Source organism: Toxorhynchites rutilus, chromosome 2 (genome assembly GCF_029784135.1).
Source record: "Toxorhynchites rutilus septentrionalis strain SRP chromosome 2, ASM2978413v1, whole genome shotgun sequence".
Taxonomy (NCBI): domain Eukaryota; kingdom Metazoa; phylum Arthropoda; class Insecta; order Diptera; family Culicidae; genus Toxorhynchites; species Toxorhynchites rutilus.
Window position 1 is genome coordinate 317,521,130 of NC_073745.1, and position 17,592 is coordinate 317,538,721.

At 37.4% G+C, this 17,592-nt stretch overlaps 1 protein-coding gene across 3 annotated transcripts in view; it reads right to left on the bottom strand.

Moving 5' to 3' along the window:
- Positions 1–17: 17 nt before the first annotated feature.
- LOC129764296 (nuclear receptor coactivator 6) overlaps positions 18–17,592 on the bottom strand; it is a 68,340-nt gene continuing 50,765 nt past the window's right edge. For all 3 annotated transcript variants that reach the window (XM_055763236.1, XM_055763235.1, XM_055763237.1), the window contains 2 exons: positions 11,284–11,512; positions 18–11,208 (listed from right to left, as the gene is read on the bottom strand). In XM_055763236.1, coding sequence (XP_055619211.1) covers positions 10,772–11,208; positions 11,284–11,512 — 666 coding nt within the window. In that variant the 3' untranslated portion in view covers positions 18–10,771. The remainder of the gene's footprint in view (positions 11,209–11,283; positions 11,513–17,592) is intronic.

Genomic DNA, 17,592 nt, shown 5'->3' on the forward strand with positions numbered 1-17,592 from the left:
CAGATAACGCGCGCTGGTTTTATTAAATATTCTAATGCTTACTTCTCTTAAATTCACCTTTTTTTTGATCTACTTCGTTGCGTTCAGCGCAACACTTCTGTTTTTTTCCTCATTCCGTTTCATAAATATCATTCGTTACAGCAATTTTGATGACATTTTTTTTACTCATGCAAGATGATTCGACCGAAAATTTGGTATCTGATTTTGACATAATTTTGCAATCTTGTCTCTTCGCTCTTTCCAACGAACGTTTTTTTTTTGTTTGTTTAGTTTATTATTCGCTCTTTTCTTTTATAATATTCAAACAAAAACAAATTATGTTCTCCCGCTGAGAAGTGTATAGTAGTGATAATGTTAGTCGATGATTGGTATGGGGTTAATGCGGAAATTTATAACGAAAAGTTTAATTCAGTGCTTTTTTTTTTGTTTGTTCTACATGTAAGTTTTAATTCAGTTCTAAAGTGTATGTGGCGATTAGAAACAGTGTTTCATAAAGTAACATAAATGACGCCAAACAAGCAAAAACAAATTCTGACATAAACCTATAAGCCTTAGTTTTTTTTTTTTTTTTTTGTTCACTCCACCAGAATAGCATAGTACTGGATGACGGTTAATAATGGTACCTTGATTCTCATATCCTGCCACTACATCTTTTACCACTTTTAATTATCATTAATAAGTGCACTTATCTAAAGAACATACCAATTCTCACCGCCCCCAGTGGCTGCGCTCCGACTATTTTTTTTTCAAACACCAAAACGCGCTAGGTTTCAGTAACTTGTTCGTCTACCCATTACATCTACTAGCTACTACTAGAAATAAACTCTACTACTTAACATCAAAATTGTTGTTGTTTTTTGTCTGTTTGTTTCGGATTCCGGTTTCCGGCGTTTTGTTTGCATTTTAGAGAAGGGTCTGTACGTATCATTTTGTTCTCTAATTGTTTCCCCCTAACAATTAAACATGGTTTGGCTAGTATACTGCGTGACAGGTTAGGTTGTTTTTGTTCGTTCTCGCCTACATTTTGAACGCTTCCACAACATGTTGGTTTACTATAATCTCCTCAATTTTTGTTTTTTTTTTTGCTCGAAAGAATTGTCGTTACGTTACAACAACGTTTCGTTTTCGTTCCTGTTTTTTGTTTTGTTTGATTCTCTTTTCACACTTGCTTCTACTTCTTCTTTCTATGGACTTATGTTAGCGCTAGCATGGTTGTTTTGAATAAAATTAGATTTTTTGTTTGTTTTGTTTATGTACCTATTTTATATGGTTGATTAATATTATACACAGCCCTAACGATTTTAAAAACTGTCTTGTCACAACGCACTTAACTCTCGGTCTCTTTGCTTCTAGGTTTTAACGGGAATCGGAGGGGAAGGTTCGGGGCTAAAATAAGCTAGCTTGATAATGTACGCGCGTATAATATGAATAGCTAATTTGTTCCGATTAAAACTATTTCCGTCCCTGACTACTCCACTAGTGGGGGGGGTTGGTTTTTATCTTTTTTTTTTTTCAAAGATGCTGTTCTGTTCTGTTCTTGTTTTTGAGGGTCTTTAACCCAAAGGTCATTCGTCCCTGTTAGAATGTTTAAATCATGAATCGGATCACTTCATTCTCGAAGGGTGGGGGAAGTACTAACTCCAGGGTGTGGTTTAAACCGTTGGACGAACGTTCATGATTGTAGGCTTTGCACTCTGTTAGTATGGATACACCGCAGGTGATGTAGTTGGGGGGATCTTGTTTGGTGATTAAGGAACTATGGGTTAGGTTAGTGTGTACAATGCGGAGGCGGGAAAGGATACGACGCTGTTGTGGAACGGGATTAGCGGGCCAACTAGAAATAACTGGTTTGATTCGCCACAAGGCAGTGTTATGCCTGCTGAACCATTCCGAGCCCCAGGATTATCTTATGGTACTTTTGGTCCAACTAATAGCATCCATAGAAGGCACAGCAACCGCCTCAATCTTACGTTCCCGACCTAAACCCAATTTCAAAGATGCTCGTCGAGTGATGATTTTATGGGTTCGGAGTTCTTGAAAATCTCCAATTTGTATTGTAATTTTCAGAGAAAGACTTCTATCTAACACAAGCGTGAAATTAAGGTTGATATGAACTGAAGAAATAAACATACTGCATGATCTCGCTTTATCTTGAATTATAAGCACCCGACAATCTAATGAAAACACCAGATGATTCTCGTACATAGAAAATTAAAATTATCGTAATTTGAACATAAAATAACCATCAAACAAGCAAGTGTTATCTGAAGATATTATTCTTTGATTAATTAATCACAGTGGTTCAATGAGCATCCACCAAATTCCACACCAGTCAGAGATTTATATTCGTTTTATCACTGAGGAAACTAGAGGAAACAATCAAAAGTGAATCTGCAACATTACCCACACGTATTCGTCGAGCAACCCTTGTCGTTTCTATAATAGATCCCCTCAATTCAAAGTCAACGTCGAATAGTTCGAATACGAAGAGTAATGGTTGTTGCCCATTCCAGCTTCAGTAGGACCAAAAATAAAAGTTTGAGGCTTGTGGAAGAAGACTTGAAAGTCTTCTAGTCCTGGGATATGCCAAGTTATAAGCCAAATTGGTCTGTTATAATTGCAGACTATTTTCTTGAATCGCATCCTTGAAAGTATCAACTTGCTATCAATAATGAAAATATTTTGTTTTTTTTTTGAATATGATATCCAAAAATTAATCCATCTTTTCCGATATAACTTCACAAACATTCACTGCACACTGTCAAATTATACTCATATTCTGCGGGAACTCCGGGCGTGAAAAAATCAAAAAAAAATGTCACATCAATGTCAATTTTTTTTTCATACTTTCTATTATAGAGGCTTTAAACTACAAAGTTCATTTGTCTCTAACCTTGAACTAACCTAACCTTGAACTCTCAATCGTTTGCTGGAGAGGTGGACGCACAGCCATTTAGCAATAAACAAACGTGAGACATGAGAGCTGTCAGGGATGACAGTTAAAAAACACTTAACAATCTAAAGCAAAAATTCCGAAAATTTAATTCCTTTAGTTTGTTTGTTGATTCAAAATATCGTTGAATTTGTTGGACTAATTTAAAAAGATGAATTGCTTCGTCTAAGTACATGTACCTAAGAAAACCTAATGTTTTTGAATGTTTCCTTGGTTCACAGTGTTCATTTGGTGACAAAAATTCGATGCCCGGAGCATACTATCATATTTAAACGTAGCGAAATCAGGAAACCCGTACAAAAACAAGGACATGTTATCTTTATGACACAACTTTTGCCTTCTCACCGTAGGTATGTATTACTTGCGTCATTTTTATTAGTAGTACAGTAGAACCCCGATTATCCGCGAAACAGTCGGGCTAGGCCATCGCGTATAACGAAAATCGCGGATAATGCAATACAAGACTGAAAATGAGGTACAAACACGAAAAATATATATTTTAGCATGAAAACTATGTTTCATCAATACAGAAATTATTGAACTATCAATCTGTAAGGTCGTGTATAGTGATCCCCGATAATCGTTCGATTAATCGATTAATCGAATACTTCCTACAGAAATCGATTATTAATCGAACGAATACTGCGTAACCAATAATCGAAGCGAACGAATAATTTACGTCGATTAATCGATTCAAACCCAGAGAAAAAAAAACGTACCGCCGCTGCAGTTTTATCCTGACAGTCAATCATTATCATTGACGCTCCCTTAAACTCGTAAACGAAACTCATTGCCATCTACGCGAATTGAGCTTCGTTTACAAGTTCAGGGGAGCGTAAACGATATTAATTGAATTTCTGGCGGAATGAACACTTTTTTGATTCCAGATGGCATTTTAGCAAATGAGGAATATTAGTCTAACGAATTATTCCTCTCAGTATGACGATTAATCGATTAATCGAATATTTGGAGCGATTAATCGTATCGAATAACAAACTGCTAAAATGTATTCGATTAGCTGATGAACGATTAATTTCAAAAATCGGGGATCACTAGTCGTGTACATCACTGATCAGATAATGTGAAAGCTATGACCAACACAAAAAAGCAAGACTCTACCATTCACTAACAAATTTCGGGAAGGTTTATAGATTTACTAGGCAACTCACTTTCGCGAATAATCCGCACCGCGGATCAACCGCTCGCGGATAATCGAGGTTCTACTGTTCTACTGAATGTATTCTGAAGTGGCAAGCTCTAGAATACGCGTGACCACAGTGCAAGTCGGAAAAAATTTCTTTGACGAAAAATTTCCCGGCCAGAACGGGAATCGAACCCGAACCCCGGCATGATAATGTAGGACGCCAACCACTCGGCCACGGGAGCACTTTATGGCACAACTCTCACGAAATTTAAATGTGCGGTGATGAATGATGAAACGAACAAGGCTGATTCAAATCAGCTCCCTAATCTTGAATGTTTTACCGCATTGAAACGTGACAAGGTCAGTGATCATTTTAAGACCAAAATGTTATCAAAGTTCGCTGAAAATATATTGTTTGACAGGTCATATGTAGTTGTGGACAAAACAGAGAATACTTCATTAGTTACTTCAAGCACCATAGATAACAAATCCAGTTACGGTTTACATGAGTACCTACAGAAACCACTACTACTTTTTATCCAAAAACACATATACACTCTGTCCAATCTCTACAAGACCAGGTGGTCATCTTGCTGATTTGTGTCATTGTAAACAAACAATGCTTCAATTTATATTCTAGTGTGTAGGTAATGGTGACTACCATACACTGCATGATTTTCATATATGTGTGTGTGTGCAAGCACTGAGCATAAACGAATGTTTTCGTATTTTCAACTGTCAAATTTCTATAAGACCAGTTACATTTTCCGTTGTTTTAGTTGTTTTGATCAATTAAATCTGGCAAATGCCGAAGCGAAAAGTCCTCACGAGAGAGAGAAGAAAGACAAAACGAAGCATTTCACCAAGAAAATGTTGATATCAGAGAAATTTCTCGTCGGATTGGACGATTTCATCAAGTAGTGCTCAATTATTTGGCGAATCCTCAAGGATACGGTAAGAAGGAGAGAGTTCCACGTAAATCGTAGCTCTCTGACCGGGATGAGCGGGAAATAGCTAGAACAGCTTCGAATACCTCAGAATCGCATGTGCAAAGAAGCAATATTTTACCTACTTAACTGCTCAGGTGACAATTCGTCGAATTTTGGTAAAAAATCCTCACATAAAGAGGGCTTATGTTAAAACTCCTCATCTTACACCATCTCACATCGAAAGACATCTGAGTTTTGCTAAAGCTCACATGAACCGACCGTGGGGCAAGATATGTCATGACAAAGAATGTTTTCAAAAAATACATTTTGTTGTGAACCATAACGAAAAGTTCTTCAAGGTATAGGTTATCTTCACTGACGAAAAAAGTTCAATTTGCATGTAAAAATGGGGTAATAGTGTTTGTGTGAGAAGAGCGGTTTGTTTCGTTTGTTCTGATCTTCGTACGCAAATAGATCAATTCACTTATCAAACTGTGTGGCGCTTCACTGACATGAGTCTTAGAATACAATTGAAAAAAAATTACAATTCGATACTGAAGTTAAATGTATGAACAATTGCAAATATAAATATATATATATATATATATATATATATATATATATATATATATATATATATATATATATATATATATATATATATATATATATATATATATATATATATATATATATATAGAAGGTGTATTTGCATATGAAGTAAAATTATGATTATAAGCGAGCGTAACATGAGCAAATGCGAATTCTGGCTCTTTTGGTAAGAACAAATTCTTCCGCACAGTAACTCGATATTGATAATTCCTCAATATTTCCCTTCGTTGATCGTATTGTTTTCACATACTCACGTTAGAGAGCCTTAACCATTCTCTTCGTTGGCCGAGGCATTTTGATTGAATGTAATACTTTTCCGTTTACTGTTTTTGAAAGCATAGGCAGCCGTGGCAGTGTTCCGAGCTCTGCAATACAATTTTCTTAATCAATGTTAAAGTTGCTAAAACTTACATTATAGACCGATTAAACGTAAAATAATAATTCTATTGATATCAACACAATGTTATTTTATTGATTTTCATGACATGGAACACTATGACTTAGGAATAACATTTTATTGAGTTGTTTTCTGGCATCAGTGTCGTGAAAATAACGATGCTTTCACCAATACAAACAATACCATTGTGGAAAATTGAAAAATGAAAATTTAACTTTCAGAGCACTAGCTCGAGTTTTCCTACGTTTTTCATTATACAGTGCAACGACAGATGAAAATTTAATATCTTGTGAGTAATCGATTAGAGTTTGGTTGATATTACATTACAATTTCTTCACACTGTTTCGCCATATTCATTCGCCATATTTGTTGTTTTCCTTAGCAGAGTGGCTAACAGCATTGTGCACTGTTGTTATCAATTTACAAAGTGTAAACAAAGTGTAAACGAAAATTCCCGAAAGCAATAAAAACCGAACGGTACAGGTACACTGCTCTGATTTTTAGTTTGTTCATATCTTTTTATTGCAAATTCGATAAGTTATCACCAAAATAAACATGGTTGGAACAAGGCTACCAATATTTCTACTCGTTTCTTATTCCACCCAACAGATCTCATTGTCTATATTGCGATGAATAAAACAACGACGGTCAGAAACGCATACAATAAGATAGGTTGAAAATAGCAGACGCGGCGGAAATAATGAGAAATGGATTTCCCGTTCAAAAAACGACCAAACTGCACGGAATTCCGTAGATAACACTGCGCGAGAAAGTATTAGACCACGTCCTGGGAAAGCAACCGTTCTCGATGCCACAGAAGGACGAATAGTTGAATGGCTGTTAGCCAGAGCAAAAGCTGGATTTCCCGTGAACACGAAGAGATTACTGTTAAGTGTAGCACATTAAGTAAGAAAACCAACTCGTTCCAAATCATTTAAAAACGGGATACCGATTATTGAATAAATCAATGGGTTCATTTAACGGCATTCAGGAATATTAAAACGGATGCCAAGCGTATTGTCGAAGCATCGTACAGCTGTTTCCAAGCAACAAATCAGGCGCTGGTTTCACGAAATCCATGAGTATTTCGAGGAAGAAGCCCTGTCCAATGTGTTGAAATGTCCGGAACAGATGTTCGATTCGGACGAACCAGCAGTACGTACAATACTTACAAAAGAACTGGTTTTAGCTGGCTCCGGCCAAAAAAAACGACCAGGCGAAAGTAGTTAACACCGATCGAGAAGCTTACTCTGCACTGTTTTGTGGGAATGCAGCCGTGCAGTTAGCGGCAACGTTGATGCTATACCTGTACAAATCCAGAATACCAAAAGAGATCTGGCAGAGATTGATGCTGTTAATTACTCAGGTTTTATAGGAAAATCCAGTGAAGCCTCTTCATCACAAGCTGTTTTGCAAATAAATAAACGACATATTGCTACTGTAATTCATTCGATCATTGATTTCGACTCATTTAACTTGTTTACAACATAAAATATTATCAGCACTAATATTTAAAACGATTCAGTTATAACAATTTGATTATTGGAATTAGGACCACCAATTAACGGAATTGGGAAAATGACGTTTTTGTCGGTTGGAACTAGGACCAAAAGGTGCAAAATGTTTTCCATCATTATAGGGTGGTATGAATACAGCAACGCTCTCATCCGTATGTTTATCATAGAGGTGTGCAACCCAGCTGATCATGATAAACAGCTCAGATCATCTAAAAGAGCTGTTCCTTATGAGCAGCTCTTCAGCTCAGTTGTCAGTTTCGTCGTCTGGTGGCGACTTTCAATTTGGGTCCCAAACTCGACAGTGTAATCTCTATCAGATTAGAATACACGAATCCAATTTTATTATTTTGAATTAAATTTTTTCACACAATGTTATTTAATTGCATGAAACACGTATTCCTGACTCTTATTCAACCATTTGTCTATACATTTCCGACATTTTTACTGAGACTTTTCATTATAATATGAAGTTGTTTTCAAAATCAATTTTCTCATGAGTTGTTTTTCACCGCCTACAAACAAAGTGTTTTTCATTTAAATAGAATACTAATTTGATACACAGAAGAAGAAGCCAATTATTATCTTTGGCGCCCCCTAAACTGGTGAACAAAGCTCAACGCCGTCAACGCAAATATAAGAGTTGAAAAGACGGGGAACAAATGAAACTGAACTGATGCTTAACACGAAGAGCGAGAGGTGGTCAGTTCATTTGAACGTTACAGCTCACACACTCTCTGCAATTCTTCAACTCTTTTATCTCCTGCATTATTATCAAAGTGAGCTGAAGGGCTTGTTGTTTTTTTTGCGAGCTGTTCCGGCTCAACTTACTTCAAAGAGTCGATTCTTCGGAACAGCTCATGAGCGGATGGCACATCTCTAGTTTATCAGTAGTGGAACGAATACCAAGCAAGTAGCACATTTAAGATCATTATATATGCGTAAGCAGTAATTTTTAGAGTACACAAACGTTGGCTATGCAACGCTTCAGGCAATTCTTTTTTAAATGCTGCAAAAAAATTTCAGCCGAAACGGTCGAGTGGATCCTGACATATCGATACCCCTAGCTGAAAAATAATGGTTTCGAGACAAACGCGTTAGTTTCGTTCAGCAACAGTACTCCCCTGAGGTTACCTCATGCTTTTGACTGTAACTTTCCAACGCAATCAAATGTCGAAAAATCCTTTTAGGACAATTTTTTTTCCAATAATGCAAAAAAATCGTTTTTTTCGACCTTCCAGACCGGGATTTTGTATTTTAATGTGATTATTTTGAATGAATAGAAATTCATGATCCTGTGTGCTAACCAAAATAACCGTCTGCCGACGATGTTAAGGAGGTTGATAAAATATTCTCACAGAGCACTTTGAAAAAAAGCCAAATAACATTTGAACTACACCCCCTTTCCTTCAGTACTGAAGACCATTCACTATATCATAACGGATTATATATTCATATTATCTCTAAAAGGCTACCCGATTACTCCCTATATTTTGGATGACCTGCAAACACTATACCAATAGTTTAGCTCTACTTCACACACCGCCACAGTTTACTTCCGTTCAGATTATTCTCTTCAAGGAAAACCACGCGAATCCATGTACGAATATATGGGTAGCGCATACATAGAAGTAATAATGAAATAAAATAAAAATGATGCTGATTAATTGTCACCACGGTTTACCGACAAAGTATATTAGTAATTTACCTCGGTTACATATTTAATACTAAAACACAACGATTTTTTTCTTCAACGGATTACTCTTTTTTCTCTCTTATACTGTCCTCACTAAACTCCAGATTCGGCCCTGTTTAAAACTAAGGTGATTAATAACAATGCACCAACCGGACACTTTTCCCCCACACAACACCAGCATTTTTTCCTAGCCTCCTCCTTCTTCTTACCATACTTCTTTACACATTCCGCACAACTCTTACGCTACGCTTTTCATTCCTCGCTCGGCAGTCAATCATCTTCTATCTTCTATGTACAGACTTTTTGTTGCATCGTTTTGTTAAATGAAAAACTTTTTACACTCAAAACTATCGCTAACCCTCCTACCGATCGCTAGTGGATGGAAAGGGGAAATCTAGCTACTTTATATATTTATACGCTACGCTAGAACGCTCTGATACTATCCAGTTCTGGTAATATCCAGTGAATCTCGTTTTTATGTTATTTTATTCGCTTCCATTTGAGCCTGATTTTTTTCTCTCTCTTTCATACACTACGCTACTGCTACCGATCCAATTTTCAATTTTCGAATACCACTTACTATAAACGGATCGAAGATAGTCCAAAGTTTTTCTGTTCGTTTTGCGATTTCATACCTCTGTTCCACGCCATAAGTACGCGAGAACAACGACGAAATGGGATCCCAGCAGCTTCGTCCCACAAAACTGATTCGTTTTCGCCTCTGCACACTTATGGCGCCCAACTACAACCTTCCGCGCACGATTTTGTCCACGTGGCTGTGGAACAACAGTTGCATAACATTGCAACGTGTTATGATAATAATATTTAGTATGAAAACATAAAAGAAAAACTTATCTAAAAATGAATGTATACTCTTTGTCGTTGTGGTTGCAGTTGCAGTTGCGTATGTACGGGTCAATAAAAGTTTAATCAAACAGTATCACTGATTTTAGAGAGTAATCAGCTGCGGTGAATTATTATGCATCTCATTATTACTAAACTATGATAATATGTTATCAGGAGGAACTAAATTAAGACTGATGATTAGTTACCAAGAAAAAGAAACAAAATGTAACAGTATCAAAACAAACGGATGAAAAAATAATATGATTTCTTTAAACTTCCTTCGCACACACATTGATTGCGCACGATTCGAGTTCTGCACGCTCCGCCCATAAATCCCCCTAGTTTGGGTTTGGTGTAGTTTTTTCATTGAATTTCGCGATTTCATCGCGTAGACCCCAACGCTCACTAAACTCGTGCAGCACTACAAACACCATCTTTACGTTTTCGCAAGTGCCCATGCAACACACACTTCTATGCCACACCCAATTCAACAACGAAAGTAGTAAACGTCTTTTTTCGTTCGTATTATTTTCGATGCGATTCACACGTTTCGGCTGTCCATTCTCAGCTCGCAATCTTCACGGGTCAATAGACTAGGGCCCGCTGCAGGGAGATCTTCTCGGTCTGTGTTCGTTTTGTAAAAAAAACCTATTCCTAGCTCTTTAAAAACTACCGCACGTTCACTTCGAACCGCCGTTGCCACCGCCGTGGTGACTTCCACTATTTACACCGTAGTTATTTACACTAGAACTGTAACTGCCGCTATTGCCGCCACTGCTACTGGAGCTGGTAGTATTGCTGCTGTTGTTTCCACCACCATAGCTGGAGGAATTGGTTCCGGTTGCTGCGGACGCCCCGGCAGCTCCATGGTAATGGGTATCCAGTCGTCTGTAGTATAGCAGGTAGGGCACACGAGGTGCCTTCGGGTGGAGCACATTGAACTCCGGAACAGCCTTGACTGTACTGTCATCATACCGAATCCAGCTTCCATAACCGGCATGGAAAGCATCGGTGATGTAGTGCCCCTTGGAGGCTTCTTTTCCGTCGTGGTAAACCACCGCAAATAGCTTGTACTGCTTCTGCTTGGCAGTGTATGTCTTGCCTTTTGACATTAGTTCTGCGCAAGTGAGAAAAAACAAGAATGAGTGTCACATATTGCTCAGGAACGTTAAAGCCTTATTCGAATACTCACTGGAATCAATCTTCAACTCTATTGGGAACTCTAGCATCTTGAGGATCTTGGTGCAACCGTCCATCTTGTAGTCGAAGCACTTGAGGTGCAGAATCATCACTACCGGAAGTTCCTCCAGGGTGACTTGCTGCCAGGCGGCGATCTCCTGTTTGGTCTTGGAGCAGGTCACGCCTTCCAGCTGATCCTTGCCGACCAGCAGATCGAGGGCGTCCTTCACGGAGGCTGCCTTCTGTGAAAAGAGAGAAAACGATAAAGTTACAAATTGTTTTACAATTTACAATTTTTTGGTCTTAAATCGTCGATATAAGAATATATATGAAATTGAGAAATTTGGTCTAGTTAGGCATCGTGCACAAATTACGTAACGCTAAAAATCCGGTTTTGGACCCCCCCCCCCTCCTACGTAACGCAATTTTCTATCTCTAATACACAGAAAATAACGCAACCTCGACCCTCCTCCCCACCTTATCGCGTTACGTAATTTGTGCGATTAAAAAAATGCTGACATAGCTGCATCAATATTGACTCCAAATTGGAGTCAATATTGTTGGGATCAATGCCATAAATAATCAAAATTTATTCACGAAAGAAGGAATTAGCTTTTCCCCGTGTCGGATGAATTCTCTTCAGTTGAAACACACCATCATATTTGTCATAATGAATATAACCAGGGCTCGGCAGTCAAATTCAACTGAAAATCGCCAAGGGACTTATGAAACCATCTAGCCTTGCGTTCAATTGGAAATGTGTTTTTGCTTCTTCCAGCAGTTTATGTATCAACATAAACCAAAAATCATTCCGGCGCTTTCGTTGCTATCTGCTTTTCACTTCGTTCGTCTTTATTTCATTTTTCACCGTAAAATGACCCTACTTTCAGACTGAATTCGTATCTCTCTTTCATTCGCAAATTGTGGATGATTTCACAGTGGGTAAACAATAGAACCATCCATTGATGGTGTAACTACTTTTTTGCATCAGAAAGTTTTTCGTTTCACTTTATACGGACGTTAAAATGATATACGAGGACAACGAAGTACATGTTGAGGTACAGTAGTAGTGGTGGAGTGAAGTCGAATTGAATAAAGAGGTTGATTTATATTCATTCGCCACGCCAATTAAAACAACCATACAAGATTATATTCGTTATCCGCTCGTCTGTTATTTTCACCCTTTACCCATTTAATTGGGGATATATGTCATTTCCGGCCTATCGGGAGTTGATTCATAAAACATAGTTAAAGAGTTACACCATACATTTCAATGCCGAAGCCCTAAAAGACATGAACTTTACGTGATGAATTGGTTTCCCTTACCATTAATTTCACTCTCAATTGGTTGACGTTGAATTGTTATGCTTTGATTATAACTATCACGCAATGATCTCAATTTCGACGTTTCGAATATCATGACGAAAAAGAAGATGCAATGGAAAATTAACCTCATTGATGTTCATTGCACTAGTGTTCATTGATAGCCTTGCATCATCTTCATCGACTCTCGCTTGGGCAGTAGCTGAAATTCGCCCTATTTGAATGCCGTGCACGTGAGTATTTTCGGCACGAGTTGGGACGGGTTGCCAGGGCCTAGCAGTTTCCGATAATCATTCGATTAATCGATCTGTCCTATACTATCTCATTCCATTCAAAACACCTTTATCTGCATATTTTCTGTGAATGGATTTTTGCTTTGTCGTTTTATTTTTGAAGCGCCTCAGTGCACACCATTTTTGTGCTAAGTGTCCAGATTAGTAACAAAAATGGACAGTGAAAATTAATATTGAATTTTTCGTGAGGAATGAGATAACCACCAAGTAAATACTAGGTTAGCTAGCTCAGACAGAATAAAATCCAATCCATGCTTTTTACGTGATCCATTTGGTACGCGGTGGTAAATTCATTATTTTTTAAATTTCATTATTGATGGCAACTTATTATTATTTCCAGAATATAAACTAGGGTGCCAATAAAAATGGTCATCTCTAATTTAAAAAAGTTACCTCATAAAAAATGTTCACCACCTCGAAAAAACACCTTATGCAAAATATCAGCTCAATCGGACTTGAGGGAGAGTGGCGCAAAGCGGCCAAAGTTTGAGTTTTTAAAAAATCGAAAAATCACCCAAGGCAAATGTTTTAAAATTGCATGAAACGAGAGCTAGTGTCATTTCGAAAAAAAAAATTGTCAAAAATCGACTCCCTAAGACTTACTTTTTTTTTCGGAATACGAGAATTTTATTTGACATTTGACCGAAACAAATTTTATTTGTCAATTTTTTTTTCGAAATAACAGTAAATCCCGACAAGAAATGCAATTTTAATTCATTTGGCATCAACAATTTTTTTTGAAAACCCAGATTTTCGAAACTCAAATTTTAACGTCTGCGGCACTAATAAATGAAGTTCGAATGAGCTAATATTTTGCATAGGGTGTTTTATCGTGCAAATCAACATTTCGCAGCAAGTTCCGAATGAAAAATCGAGATAACTATTTTTATTGGTACCCAAAACCATACGTCGTCTCGTATTCCGAAAAAAAAACTAAGTCCCAGAGTGTCGATTTTTGATAAAAAAAAAATTCGAGATGACACTGGATCTCGACGTTTCATGCTATTTTAAGACATTTGGCATCAAATTTTTTTTTTCGAAAACCCCGATTTCCTTTACTTCCCCCTAGGGCGATTTTCAAAAATTTTCAAAAAACTCAAACTTTGACCGCTCTGCGCCACTCTTCCTTAAATCCGATCGAGCTGATATTTGGCATAGGGAGCTGTCCATATACCACGTGGACGACTTTAGGGGAGTGGTTACGAAAATTTCCACGATTGTCCACGGTGAGGGGAGTAGGGGTATAGCCAATGTCTCCACGTGGATACGTGAAATAAATATTTGAGAAAAAACAATCACATCTATATTTAAAAATCAACGAAATCTGTTTTTCATTTTCAAGAATTTTCAAACTTTCCTATCATGCTTGTTCTGCGTATTTGACAATAAAAAGTTTGAGCTGCCTGATGTTTTTTTTCAAATACTTGTTAGTGTGAACGCAATGGTAGAATTAGTGGTTTTTTAAGATGCTTAAAATGAAATTGCTACGGAAGTAAATAATCTAGCGATTTGTTATCAGAGAACTAATCATAAAGCAGTTTGTGAAGATTTATCAGGTTGATCAAGAGCTTCTCGATAAGTTACCAAATATCTTATGTACAGTGTTGAAAAGAAAAAAGTAAAAAGCATTACGCAAAATACTTTTTCATTATACTTTTTTTTTGGAAAATGAACGTATTTCTTACAATGGAAAGGATTTAAACAAGTTATTGTTTGTATTCATTTTCAAATTCACATAAAACTCCAACTCATTGGATTTTTTCATCCAGTATTGTGCATAGATGCTCTATGGGGTTGGGGTCTGGACACTGGTATGGCCACTCAAGCATTTTAATCTCTTTGGACTGAAAATAGCGCACCTTCAAGGTGTGCTTGGGATCATTGCCCTGTTGGAAGATATAGCTTTTATATTCATTTTCCTGAGTGACGGCTTTAAGTTTTCCTCCAAGACATTGACGTAGGACTCAGCAGTTTCTTTACATCGATCTTGACGAGATTGTCCACCCTATTCCAAGAAAAACAATCCCTCACAAGAAACGATTCTCCACCGTGTTTAACTGTTGCTTGAGTAGGCTGAATAGCTCAGACTTCAGGCTGTCATTTATTTGTGTTTTTCTAACCTCAAACATACTCTAATCGGTCCAAACAATCTTCTTTCAAAAGTCAGTTTGACTGGAACTCCTGCTCGTGGACCGTCATCATTCTCCTTGAATCGTTTTGATCAAGTTTTGGTGTCACATGATTTTCTTCATTTCAAAATAAATCATGCAAAATGCATACTCTAGTTGCAAATCACGACTATGTACCAAAATTGTATAAAAATGTCAAAATAATGATAATCTTTATATAGATACATAGTTGCATGTTAACCCTTTGCGGTAGTATTCAATTTGGACATGGGTGACATACTGGTCGGAATTATTTTTACTTGAAAGAGCAGTGCTGCATAATTTGTATGATAATGAAAGATAAACAAGATTCGTGTGCCATCTTTCGACACAGTCCCTCAAAATAAGGTCCTGGTTTTGACTACAGTTCGGCACGGTAAAAAAGGTTTGGTCACTGAGAACAGACATAAGAACGCGAAGATTTAATTTTTCACTTACATTACTTTTTCCAAAAATGTACACTTTCGCGAGGAATTGAAATTTGAGCAATTTAAAAATTCATACATTACGTGTCACTTCTTTACAAAATCAACAACAAATTTCTATTTTTCGGCTGTTCTATTCTTCGTACAATATATCTACATAGGTTATCGATTGGGGTGAGAACTGGTAAAAAAAAAAGCAGAGTAGTCCAGAATCGAAGTCCCAGTCCTATAAACCATGTAAAGAATACTTCCTTGAACTCCTATTGAAATTCTTTGTTTTAAAGAGGCTTTAAACTTTTCAGTTCATTCGCCTCTAAATCCTTGAACTCCTAACTTCTTATTCGCGTGAGTGGAAAAGTCATTTGAAATAGTCCCTTCTGAGAAATAAAATCTAACATTAAATAAAATTGAAATGGAATAAGGGTGCAATCGAGTTGTTTACTTGGTTAAAATATATTCAGGAATGTCCACGTGGACAACAGGGGGAGGGGGTCTGCTCAATGTCCACGCTTGTCCACAGAGGGGGAGGGAGAGTCTAAAATCATGCTTATTTTGTCCACGTGGTACGTGGACAGCCTCTAGGGTGTTTCTTAGAGGCGGTGAACATTTTTTATGGGGTAACTTTTTGAAATTAGAGATGACCATTCATTGGCACCCTATTCTACGGCATTAATACAGTACGTGCTCAAGGTGCTATAAATAGTTGACAGCGCATCCAATTCGAGCACCTTGCCGAATTGTGAAGTGTCGAAATCTTTCATCCAAATGTTATTTACAAGTCTGTGAGTTTTGCACAATAAGTTCAATTTTTAGTGCGCTGAAAATGTCGAGTTTCGTTACAAAAAAGCACCACTTGCGGGAAGTTTTAATTTTTTGAATGCATTGGAAGAAAAGTGTAGATGAAGCGCATCGAAGCGCTTGTGGCATGGTGATGCTGTACCATCGGATAGATTTTGAAGGGAATCATTTGGGTGATTTAACCCTTTGTAAGGTCGTGGCAACTGTATTGCCACAAAAAAAAATCTTTTCGCTGTACTTGGAATATTATTTCAATATTTTATGACGCTTGGGAGTAGCAAATCATTCTCATTGTGCAAGTTTCGGTGAATCGAGCTTTAGAGAGACAATAACGATACCGGCCACGTCCTTACAGTCACCAGGGGAAGGGAAAGAATGTTAGTATGATATTCGCCTTGCGAAGGCCAGAAGGGTCGCCTCTATAGCATGGTTCCCTAGCGTTTATCTTAGGAGGGATAGTTGTTAATGGGGAAAGGTAATAATTAGGATTCACTGAGGTAAGTGATGTGATTAAGTGAATATGAACTATCGACCACACAACGAAACAAAATTGTTTCTATTAGTCACTATTACTCTCTATTTTATCTTCATCACAACTATGTTTAAAAACCCCTGGACTGCCAAAAAAATACACAGAGTAACCAAACTGCGTCTGTTTTTGCTGGCTGCTCACGAGAGAATCTCTAGAAATATTGTTTTGATTTTTGCATAACCAAAGGGGCAAAAATTCACTTTAAAAGGCAGTGCTTCTGGGGTTAACGGGCCGTGGCAACTATATTGTCACCATTTTTTTCAACGATTTCAATAGTCAAAATAGTCAAAAAAAAAAGTAAATATGTTTTATTTATGTGTGCATTATGTTCTCTGAAATTGGAATCGTTTCGTTGCCTAGTTCCCACGGCCCTATAAAGGGGTTAAAAGAGGCGATTTAAGTGTTAAAGACAATATGCGTGTGGGTCAACCGGAAATTTTTGAAGATGATGAATTAGAGACATTACTCGAAGTTTCGTGTCAAGCAGCTTACAGAAACATTAGTAGTAACTCGGAAAGCTATTTCTGAACGACTCGAAGCCGCAGGATATATCCAAAAACAACGAATTGTGTTACGAATTATTACGAATTACGTCCGTACGAATTGAACGGCATAAATGGAAGTTTTTTTTGGATCGAGTCGTTACCGGGGACGAAAAATGGTTTCATTATGACAATCCAAAACGAAAAAGATCGTGTGCATCAATACCGAAGCTGGATACCTACGGTGTCAAAATAATGCCCACTATGAGCTACTAAAAACTGGTCAAACGATCAATGAAGA